This window comes from Carlito syrichta, unplaced genomic scaffold (assembly GCF_000164805.1).
Source record: "Carlito syrichta isolate Samal-C Ts95f unplaced genomic scaffold, Tarsius_syrichta-2.0.1 Scaffold305249, whole genome shotgun sequence".
Lineage (NCBI taxonomy): Eukaryota > Metazoa > Chordata > Mammalia > Primates > Tarsiidae > Carlito > Carlito syrichta.
In genome coordinates this window covers 73780-84726 of record NW_007249345.1, presented here as the reverse complement: position 1 = coordinate 84726, position 10947 = coordinate 73780, and the positions used below count along the sequence as shown (strand labels likewise).

General features: G+C 52.7%; 1 protein-coding gene across 1 annotated transcript in view; it reads left to right on the top strand.

The window, feature by feature from the left end:
• CREB3L1 (cAMP responsive element binding protein 3 like 1) overlaps positions 1-10947 on the top strand; it is a 44876-nt gene that overhangs the window by 16444 nt on the left and 17485 nt on the right. The window contains exons 2-3 of the mRNA XM_008061428.2: positions 4816-5044; positions 9431-9615. Coding sequence (XP_008059619.1) covers positions 4816-5044; positions 9431-9615 — 414 coding nt within the window. The remainder of the gene's footprint in view (positions 1-4815; positions 5045-9430; positions 9616-10947) is intronic.

Here is a 10947-nt window from a genome sequence, read left to right as displayed (position 1 = left end):
AGAGGAGCCGGCGCCGGCTGCGCGTGGCAGCCGAGAGGGAGCTTGTGTTGGCACGACTGTAGGAAAAAGTCTTTAACGAGGAGGGAAACAAATCATAATATTTCCTTCTCTGGCTTCCCACCTCCGTTGCCTGGAAAGGCCCCCCCTAGAACGCGCACCCCCCGGAGACCCCTGTGCCCCTCAAACGCTGACGCGTGACCCCGGCCCTTTGTGGACTCCTGGCCGCCGGCCTCTTCCCCCCTGCTCCCCAATTTCCAAAGGCCAGTCTAAACCTGAACTTGCATGTGAACTGGAGGAGGCCTGGGTGTGGTTGGCGGGCGGGGGGAGTGGGGGGTACGAGGGGCTGTGCTGGAGCTGGGGAGACCTGAGGTCTCCGGAGTGGGGTGAGGTGGATACAGAGGAAGTGAGAGGACAAGGAGAAGGTACCGCACACCCCAGAGCTGCGGAGAACTCGCCCTCAACGTCACCAGTTCACTGTGTGACCCCGGGTCCATGACTTCCCCTCTCTGGACCTGCGTTTCCTCGTTAGCAAAAGCAAGGGGGGAGGGGGCGCTGGACCATGAGCCTTCTCAGATCCCTTCTGCCTCTGAAGTAATGATACTAACCAACCTTAGCTGAGCCCTATGAGAAGCCAGGTATCAGATGGAAAGAGGGCCGCAAAGCTCTCCAAGGGGAATCCCTGACGGCGGTGCTCCCACGAGGGGGAGGTGGCCCTGGGGGTGATGGGAGGGCTCACCGTCCACTCAGCACCCAAACAAACCCTAAGCAAGGAGGACCGGAGTGGCTGAGTGTGTCCTCCACCCCCACCCTGCCTGCCCCTTGGCCGCCCTCCCCTTCCACTTGGCTCCCACCACTCTGGAAGCTCCATCCCGCTGGGCTTTGGCTGCTGTTCCTAGCAGGTGGGGTGGGAGCTGCTCACAAAAGGGGGCCAACCAAGCTTCTTTGGCAGTTTCTGAGGGTCTCTGAGAAGAGCCTGGTTCGTCTGCCTGGAGCCCAGGCCTCAGGGACCCCAGCCCAGACTGGAGGAAGCGTCTCCCCTCTCCCAGGCCCCAGGAAGGGGCTTGGCAAACTCTTATCTGCCTGAGAAGCAGCTGCTGGAGAAATACCTTCGCAGCTGACTCACCGTGCTCCCTCTCCTCACAACCCCCTCCCACTGGGCCCCACATCAGGGCCTTCCAGAGACCCCAAGGAGGAGAGCTGGAGGAAGCCGCCCCTCGCTGGGCGGGCCAGGGCTCTTCAGGGTGTGACTAACAGCCCTGGCTATGGCCTGGTTGGGTGACTGGGGAGCTTTTACCCTGTAAATGACTTCTGTCTGGGATCACGATTTTTCTTAGAGACTCATTCAGTTGAGGCCCCTGTCCTCCTGGTACTGCCTCGCCCTAGGTATTGGCGGACAATTGAGATGCCAATGGTATTGCTGGGAGGGAGACCCTGTCTCTCCAACCATGTTTATGTATTGCCTATCATGAGCCAGGTGTGGAATTCAGCAGGTGAATGAGATACAGACCCTGCCTCAGGGAGCTTATGGTCTGGCAAACAGGCAGTTACCAAACAGAAAGGGAAAGTCTGCTGCAGTTGGGGAAGGACTGGGCAGTGAGGGACTGTGGACTCTTCCCTGCTCGATTGACTCCCTGGGCCTCAGTTTCCCTATCTGTCAAATGCAGATATACAACTTCTTTTTTTGAGTTGGAGTCTCACTCTGTCGCCTAGGCTGGAGTGCAGTGGCATGCTCCTGGCCACCGCAGCTTCGACCTGCTGGACTCTGGCAATCCTTCCACCTCAGCCTTCCAAGTAGCTGGAACTACAGGTGTGTGCTACCACGCCCAGCTAATTTTTTATTTATTGTAGAGACAAGGTCTCGCCAAGTCGCCCGGGCTGGTCTTGAACCCGCGGGCTCAGGCAATCTACTCGTCTCGGCCTCCCAAAATGCTGGGATGACAGGCTGAGGCACTGAGCCCAGCCAACTTCTTTATCTCATTGGGTAATTGTGAAGATTAAATAAAACGATGCATAGGAGAGCGCTTTGGAAGGCTAAAACCCCAAGAAAAAGGTCGAAGGCCGGGCACGGGGCCTTCATTCTGTCATCCCAGAACTTTGGGAGGCTGAGGCTAGAGGATTGCCTGAGCCCAGGGGTTCAAGACCAGCCTGGGCAACTTGGCAAGACCGGCTCTACAATAACTTTTTAAAAAATTAGTCGGGCATGATGGCACACGCCTATGGTTCCAGCTACTTGGAAAGCTGAGATGGAAGGATCTCCTGAGCCCATCAAGTCGAGGTTGCAGTGTCCAAGAGCATGTCACTGCACTCCAGCCTGGGTGACAGAATGAAACTTCAGCTCAGAAAAAAAAAGTAGGATGATATCTGACATCCTAAGAAGTGGGGAGAGTACCTTCATCAATGGGGTCTCTCAGCTCATTTTGCCCTGGATTCTCTGATCATGCTTTGTTTGGTGGGGAAGACCAAACCACCTCCTCCGTTGGTTCCAAGCTCAGCTTTGGATCAGTTTGGGGGATGCAGTTTCCATAGTAACAATAGCTAACCATAGGGGAACACCCACCACATACTAGGCACTGTTCTGTGTGTTTCATGTGTACAGTATTGATTCATTTTATCCTCATAATCCTGTGAGGTGAGTAGTAATCTAGCAAATATTTGATCCTCATGACAACACTTTGAGGTAGGAAACTATTATTTATACATTTATACCGTACAGATGAGGAAACCGAGGCATGGGGAAGTAATTTAGCAAGACGTGGAGCTGGGAGTGAAATGCAAGTCTGTGACTCCAGAGCTTGTATTCACACCCTGCTCCATGAGGATGGATTCACGTGGCCTTGGACCTTATTGTCAGACAGAAGGCTTCTCCATTTACCCCCTCCAAATTAGGACAGGCTCCCAAAGTTTCAGACCAGAAAGGGTCGACAACTTCACACCTTGGGTCAATCCCTCCCTGCTAGCCAAGTCCTTAATCCAGATGGGCTCCAGGGCTTCAAGTACCTCCACTCCCATCTCTTCTAACCCACCAGCAAATTCATTCAGTCAATAAATAATGACTGGCATGGTGACTCATATCAGCACATGGTGTAATCCCAGCACTCTGGGAGATGAGGTGGGAGGATTGCTTGAACCCAGGAGTTCAAGACCAGCCTGGGCAACAAAGGGAGACCTCATCCCTACAAAAAAAAATCAAAAACTTAACTGGGTATGGTGGCACGTGCCTGTAGTCCCAGCTATTCAGGAGGCTGAGGCAGAAGGATCACCTGAGCCCAGGAAGTCAAGGTTACATGCAGTGAGTCATGACTATGCCACTGCACTCCAGTCTGGGTGACAAGAGTGAGACCTTGACTCAAATAAATAAATAAATAAATAAATAAATAATGGTAACATTTCTTTTCACATTTATAATTCTTCAGAGAAAGAAAAGTAATTTACAAGCATCTATTATGTGTCACTTCCTGGGGTGCTTTATTAATGATAAGTGATAATGTTTGCTAGGTAGTCGCTATGTGACAGGGACTGTTCTAAGCACCTTATGTATACCAACTTGTTGAATCTGTACAATGATCTTAGCAGGTAGGAGCTATTATCAGCCCCATTATACAGAAGAGGAAATGAAGCAGAGAGGTTAATTAATTTCCCCAAGATCAGAGAGACCAAGATTTTCATTTTTAATTTCTAAGAAATACGTGACATCATTTCCAGGTATACACTTGTGCATGCACACACACATATACACGTAACTAAGATGAAAAATTTGCCAGGTATTCAACTTCACTATGTGCAGTGCATGCTGATATTTTCTACTCTATTTTTTTCTGTTTTATTTTTACTTACATTCTGGTCATGACCCCCTAAATTGATTTCTCAACCTATTAATGAATCACCACCCACAATTTGAACAGCACTGAGTCATAGCTAGAAGGACTGAGGCCAGGATTCGAACCTAAGTAGGATGGCTCCAGAGCCCAACCTCTGGGTATAAAGAAAGGCTTGGGAAAGGAGAGGGACCCTGGAGGTGTGAGGACAAATAAGGACTGTGCATTATGGGACTGGAGGCCCTGTCACCTGTATCACTCTCTCCCCACAACCCAGCCCAAGATAACACAAAAGTCACTAATGGGCTGGGTGTGGCAGCTCACTCCTGTCACCCCAGCACTTAGGAAGGCTGAGGTGGAAGGATTGCTTGAGTCTAGGAGTTCAAGACCAGCCTGTGCAACATAGCAAGACCTTGTCTCTACAAAAAAATCAAAATATTAGCCAGGCGTGGTAGCAGGCACCTGCAGTCCCAGCTACTCAGAAGGCTGAAGTGGAAGGATCACTGGAGCCCAGGAGGTGGAGGCTGCAGTGAGCTGTGACTGTGTCACTGTACTCCAGCCTGGGCCACAGAGTGACTCAAAAAAAGAAAAGAAAAGTCACTATTATTGCCTCTGAAATACAAATTTGCTGGCACAGACACGCAGCTATTCTTTTACTTGGTCATCAAATCAAACTGTGAAGGAAGGAGGGAGACTCGAGAAACAGACTCAGGGAGCCTGGGGTTGTGTTGCCTGGTTCTGGGTGCCTTTGACCCCACCTGCAGCTCGCCCTTGCGGATAACGATGGGGAGGTGGCAGTGGAGGTGGCGGGATGACGTGGTTATGGCAGGGAACAACATGATGCTGCTGGTGGGGAGGGTGGTGACGACGGTGGTGGTGGGGACAGTCATGGGGGTCTCGGAGATGGTGGTGGTGACCTGGTGAGCCACCACGGCAGCACCTGCACCCCCTTCCCTGGCCAAACTGAATTCCCTCTCCCCTTGCCCTCCTCCCTCCCTAGCCCTTTCCTGAGCACCTGGACCACTTTGCAGAGAACATGGAGGACTTCTCCAACGACCTGTTCAGCAGTTTCTTTGATGACCCCGTGCTGGATGAGAAGAGCCCTCTACTGGACATGGAACTGGACTCCCCGACACCGGGCATCCAGGCCGAGCACAGCTACTCCCTGAGCGGTGATTCCGCACCTCAGAGTCCCCTCGTGCCCATCAAGATGGAGGACACCACCCAAGGTAAGAGGCAGAAGGGCCAGGAGGGAGGAAGTTCTGGAGCGACCGGAGGGGACACCTGTGGCCCGGGAGGAGCCACCCACAAGCCCCTCTCGGGAGGTGCTGCTCCCTGTCTTTTTGTTCTCCTTCAAGTCAAACCCATGCGGGCACGTCTCAAGAGGGGTTTTGCTTACTTAGGTCAGTGGTTCACAAAGTGTGACTCCTGGACCAGCAACATCACCTGGGAACTCGTTAGAAATGCCATTTTCGGCCAGATGTGGTAGCTCATGCCTGTAATCCCAGCATTTGGGGAGGCCAAGGTAGGAGGATCACCTGAGGCCAGGAGTTCAAGACCAACCTGGGTCACACAGCGAGACCCCCATGTCTACTAAATATATATATAAAGTACCCAGCTCAGCGCTCAGCAAATAATACATATCAGTAATTGGTGGCTATTTTTATTGTGCACAAAGGCCTGTTAATATACATATTTTGAGATGGAGTCTCACTCTGTTGCCCAGGTTAGAGTGCAGTGACATCTGCTCACGGCCACCACAGACTCTAGCCGGAGCTACAGACGTGCACCACCATGCCCAATTAATTTTTCTTGATTTTTTATAGAGACAAGGTCTCACCAAGTTGCCCAGGTTGGTCTCGAACCCCTGGGTTCAGGCAATCCTCTCGCCTCAGCCTCCCAAAGTGCTGGGATTATACAGGCTTGAGTCACTAAGCCTGACCTACTTTTTAATTTAAAAAATGAGAGAGAAAAAAGAAATGCCATTCTCAGGTCCACGCCAGACCTGCTGAATCAGAAATCTGTGGGTAGAACCCAGCCTTCCAAGTGAGTCTGGTGCACACTCGGGTTTGAGAACCACTGACTTAGAGGAAACAGTTAAATAATAAATATGGGCAAGTTTCAAAGACCGCCTCATCCTGTGATGTCCTCTGAGAGGCTACCTGGGAGAGATTCCTGCAGGCAGGGTTCTTGAAAGCTCCCCTCTCCTCCAACTCCCCCTTTAAAGCCAAGGGCACCCCTAGTCCTTCCCCCCAGGTATCGGCATTCAAGGTCCACACTGAGCCCCACCTAGAAATGGTCGCTTTGGGCATTTCCTCAAATACAGGTGGTCCCGGGTCTATCATTTTTGGCTGGGTGATCACAGATACTCCCTTAACCCCTGCAGGCCTCCGTATCTTCATCTGAAAACGGGAGTAGCAACAAACATGTCTTTGGTACTCTCCAGCCTGCAGACTGTCCTCATGCTAATTATTTCGTTTATTCCTCACAACTGACAGGTGGGATAGAAATCACTTTGATCATAATCTTCATTTGCTCGATAAGAAAAAGGAGACATCACAAAAGCGGAGTTGCCCAGGTCCTGCACCCAGTAAAATGCAGAACAGAGACTTAAGAGAAAGCTCCCCGATTCTCAGTCACTTGATACCTTCACAATTGCCAGCCTCGAGGGGCGGCAAGGGCTCTTGGGCTGGAAACCACACGGGCCTTAGAGTGCATCCCGGTGCCTTCACCAGCTGCTGGGTGATCTTGGGCAAGTTACTTAACCTCTCTGTGCCTCTGCTTCCTCAATTACAAAATGAAGATAATATGTATCTTGAGAGTTCTGATCAGAATTAAAATACACACATTAAGTACCAAGCTCAGCACCCAACACATAATATATATCAGTGATCAGTGGCTATTTTATTATCATAGTCCTGTTAATACTAGGAGTAGCTAGAACAGTGAACAGAATTTTTATTTCTCCTTCCAAAGGACAATGGCCTTGAATGAGTTTCTTAATTTTCTCACTTATTAAATGGGGAGAGCGGCAGTGCCTGCCTCATAGAGTTGGAAGAATTAGAGCCAGGCACAGTGGCTCACGCCTGTAATCCCAACACTTTAGGAGGTCGAGGCAAGAGGATTGCTTGGGCCCACGAGTTTGAGACCAGCCTGGGCAACATAGTAAGACCTCATCTCTACCAAAAAAAAAGAGCCAGGCATGGTGGCGTGGACTTGTAGTCCTAGCTACTTAGGAGGCTGAGGCGTAAGGATCACCTGATCCCAGGAGGCTGAGACTGCAGTGAGCTGTGATCGTGCCTTTGTACTTCAGTGTACAGAGTGAGTCCCCCGACTCAAAACAAATTAATTTTTTTAAAGAAGTGTGAGCTGATTCTGAGGATCCTTGAGGATCCCCAAGAGCAAAGACAGGCCACTGGACCTTCCCCCACCCCCATGAGGGCAGGGGCACCTTCTGGGTTTTCCATGACTCCAGGGTTTGTGGCTGCCAAGGCCCCAACCTCCCACCATGCCCTGGCCTCAGCCAAGACTCCAGTCACCCAAGCTTGGGGAAAGGCAGGGGTGTGGGGTAGACCCCCTCCTATGGCAGACTCTCTCCATCCACTCCTGCTGGGCCGGCCACCCCAACTCTATTTTTTTTTCTTGAGTCAGAGTCTCACTCTGTCGCCCAGACTGGAGTGCAGTGGCCGCTCCCGGCCACCGCAGCCTCGACCTGCTGGGCTCCGGCGATCCTTCCACCTCAGCCTTCCGAGTAGCTGGAATTACAGGCATGTGCTACCACGCCCGGCTGATTTTTTTATTTATTGTAGAGGTGAGGTCTCGCCAAGTTGCCCAGGCGGGTCTTGAACCCGCAGGCTCAGGCAATCCACTCGCCTCAGCCTCCCAAACACAGGATTATGGGCTGAGCCACCGAGCCCGGCTCCAACTCTATTTTTATTTTTTTTTTTTTGAGTTGGAGTCTCACTCTGTCGCCCAGACTGGAGTGCAGTGGCCGCTCCCGGCCACCGCAGCCTCGACCTGCTGGGCTCCGGCAATCCTTCTGCCTCAGCCTTCCAAGCAGTCGGAATTACAGGCACATGCTACCACGCCCGGCTGATTTTTTGATTTATTGTAGAGATGAGGTCTCGCTGGCCAGGCGGGTCTCGAACCCGCGGGCTCAGGCAATCCACTCACCTCAGCCTCCCAAAGGCGCGGGATTATAGGCTGAGGCACTGAGCCCGGCTTCCAACTCTATTTTTAAAGCAATTTGTCTGTGGCCCTTTGCAGGGGGCAGCTTCCCGGAGGCTGGTGGCCTGGCCCTGTAATTTGGGAAGATTGTGGGTGTTCCTGGAGCCCAGGGGCAGCCTGTGGCCCAAAGCGGGGGCGCTGAGGCTCCCAGCAGGGCAGGACCTGGCCTCTGAGGTGGGATCAGGCCTCAGTGACCCCCTCCCCCCACCCACAGCAGGCTCCAAAGTCCAGAGCCCCTCCAGTCCTTCCCCTCCATGCTGACCGCCGCCCCCCTAGCCCTGTCTTACTCTGGCTGGCACTGCGAGCCAGGCTGACCTGGGGTGCAGGACTGTGGGCACGCATCAGGAAAAGGGGTGATGCCTGCCAGTTCTGTTGCCCAGGTGAGGCCACGAGGCCCACTAGATGGCCCGGAGGGGGCCTCTACCCTCAGGAAACCGGAACCTCCCCTCCTGCCCCTCCTCCCCCTCCCCTCCATGAACCCCCCACGACACACACACACACACACACACACACACACACACACCCTTCCATCACCAGGTCCTGTGGCTGCTTTTAAATCTGGCCCCAGTAAGCTCCCTCTTCTCCATCGCAACTGCCACTGCCTTTGTTCAGGCCTCCCCTCCGCCGGCCTGGCTGATTTCAGCACCTGCGGGACTCCCTGCCTCCATGTTGCCTGCAGCCAGTCCTGTCCCCACACGAGGGCAGAGTGATCTTTTTGAAAATTATAAATCCGAGCATGCTCAAAACTCAGCAGCTCCCCACTCTCTGTGGAGTGAAGTCACATCTCTGAGCCCAGCCTTCAAGCCGAGCCACCACCGCCACGCCCGGCCTCCCTGACTCCACCTTTCACTCCCCGTTGCATCACGCTGTGCTGCACTGTGTGGGACCCGTGCTAAATCACCAGTCCCAGGCACAGGACTCAGCAGATGTGAATGGAATAACAGTCATCGCATTCACTCTAGCTGCCATTTATTGAACATTTATTTCTGGTCAGGCGCTGGGTTAAGTGTCCTATGTGCATTGCACTATTTAATCCTCAAAACATCCCATGAGGATGTCTTGTTCCTTTCTCCATTTTACAGAAGAGGACACCAAGGCTAAGAGAGGTTAAGCAACTTGCCTAAGGTCACACAGTCCATCAAGAGAGGCCCCAGGCTGGTGTCCAAACTCACTCCGCAAGCTGCTGACTGAAGAGGCTGCCCTGTCCTCACCTCTTCTGGCTCCAGCCCACCCCACCCTCTCACCCTGCAAGCCCACGCCCCCCTCTCCTGCCTGCCTCCTGGTACACAGAGCCTCTCCTCAGTCCAGAGCTGCTCCCAGGGGGCAGAAGGGGACTGAGCCCTCTGCCCTGGGAGTCCTTTGAGCCTGAGTCCTGCTCTTTCCCCCAGACATGGAGCACGGAGCATGGGCACTGGGACACAAGCTGTGCTCCATCATGGTGAAGCAGGAGCAGAGTCCAGAGCTGCCCGTTGACCCTCTGGCGGCCTCCTCGGCCATGGCCGCCGCTGCCGCCATGGCCACCACCCCGCTGCTGGGCCTCAGCCCCCTATCCAGGTTGCCTATCCCCCACCAGGTGAGCCTGGGGACAGTTGGCAGGGACAGAGGGAGGGAAGAGGACTGGTGGGTCTTCAGAAAGAGAAGCCCAAAGCCCCATGTCCCCTGGGCTCTGTGCCCCAATCCACCAGGGACCTGGGTTGGCTGCAAATATGCAGGATCTTTTAGAATCATCTCCAAGACTGGCTCTGGGACTCCTCGGTCTTTGCCAAAGCAGGAAGCAGCATGAACCTCAGAACCAAGGGTGAGAACGGCCAGTCGAGGCCTGTGCCTGACCCACTGGCCGCCCCCTCACCATACAAGGGGCACAAGCCACAGTGCCCTGAGGCAGCTGAGGCCTCACTGTGTGCAGACGAAAGCTTGCAGGGAGCCAGGCAACGCGGGTGTTAGGAGTCCAGAGTCTCAGAGGTGGACGGAAACAGCCCAGGCTGCCTACTTTCTAGAAGCTTCGGGATTTTAAAAAAGAAGAAAGGGGAGGTTGAAAAATTAACTGTTGGGTACAGTGTTCACTGTTTGGGGGATGGATACTCTAAAATCCTAACCTCTGGCACTACACAATACTTCCATGTCACAAAACTGCACTTGCACCCCCAAATCTATAAAACTAAACATTCTTTAAAAGACAACGAGGGCCGGGCTCGGTGGCTCAGCCTGTAATCCCAGCACTTTGGGAGGCCGAGGCAAGTGGATTGCCTGAGCCGGCGGGTTCGAGACCAGGCCGGGCAACTTGATGAGACCTCATCTCTACAATAAATAAGAAATTAGCACATACCTGTAGTTCTGGCTACCTAGAAGGCTGAGGTAGGAGGACCGCCAGAGCTCAACAGGTGACGCTGGGGTGGCCGTGAGTGTGCCACAGCACTCCAGCCTGGGCAACAGAGTGAGAGTTTAACTCAAAAAATAAATAAATAAAAGACAATGAGAAAAAAAGGAATACATTTCATGCCCACAAGTCAGCTGGGGGTCTGAGTGAAATAGACTTTGTAATACAATAGAGGAGATACGTCTGTAAACAATTCACACCATACAGGAGCGAGGGAAATTCATGAAAATCACACATTTCTGTAGTCAAGACTCTAGAAATACATGGAGTTGTCTGGAAGAAAAAAAAGACCGAAATGGAAATGCAAAAATTGCATCATATTTCAACTGTTTACATTTATGGGATAGATTTTTCTGGGGGGTTTTGGGGGGGTATTTGTTTTTGAGACAGAGTTTCTCTTTGTCACCCGGACTGGAGTGCAGTGGCACAATCGTGGCTCACCTCAACCTACAGGCTCAAGCAATCCTCCCCCCTCAGCCTCCCAAGGTGCTGGAATTCCAGGTGTGAGCCACCATACCAGGCTATCAG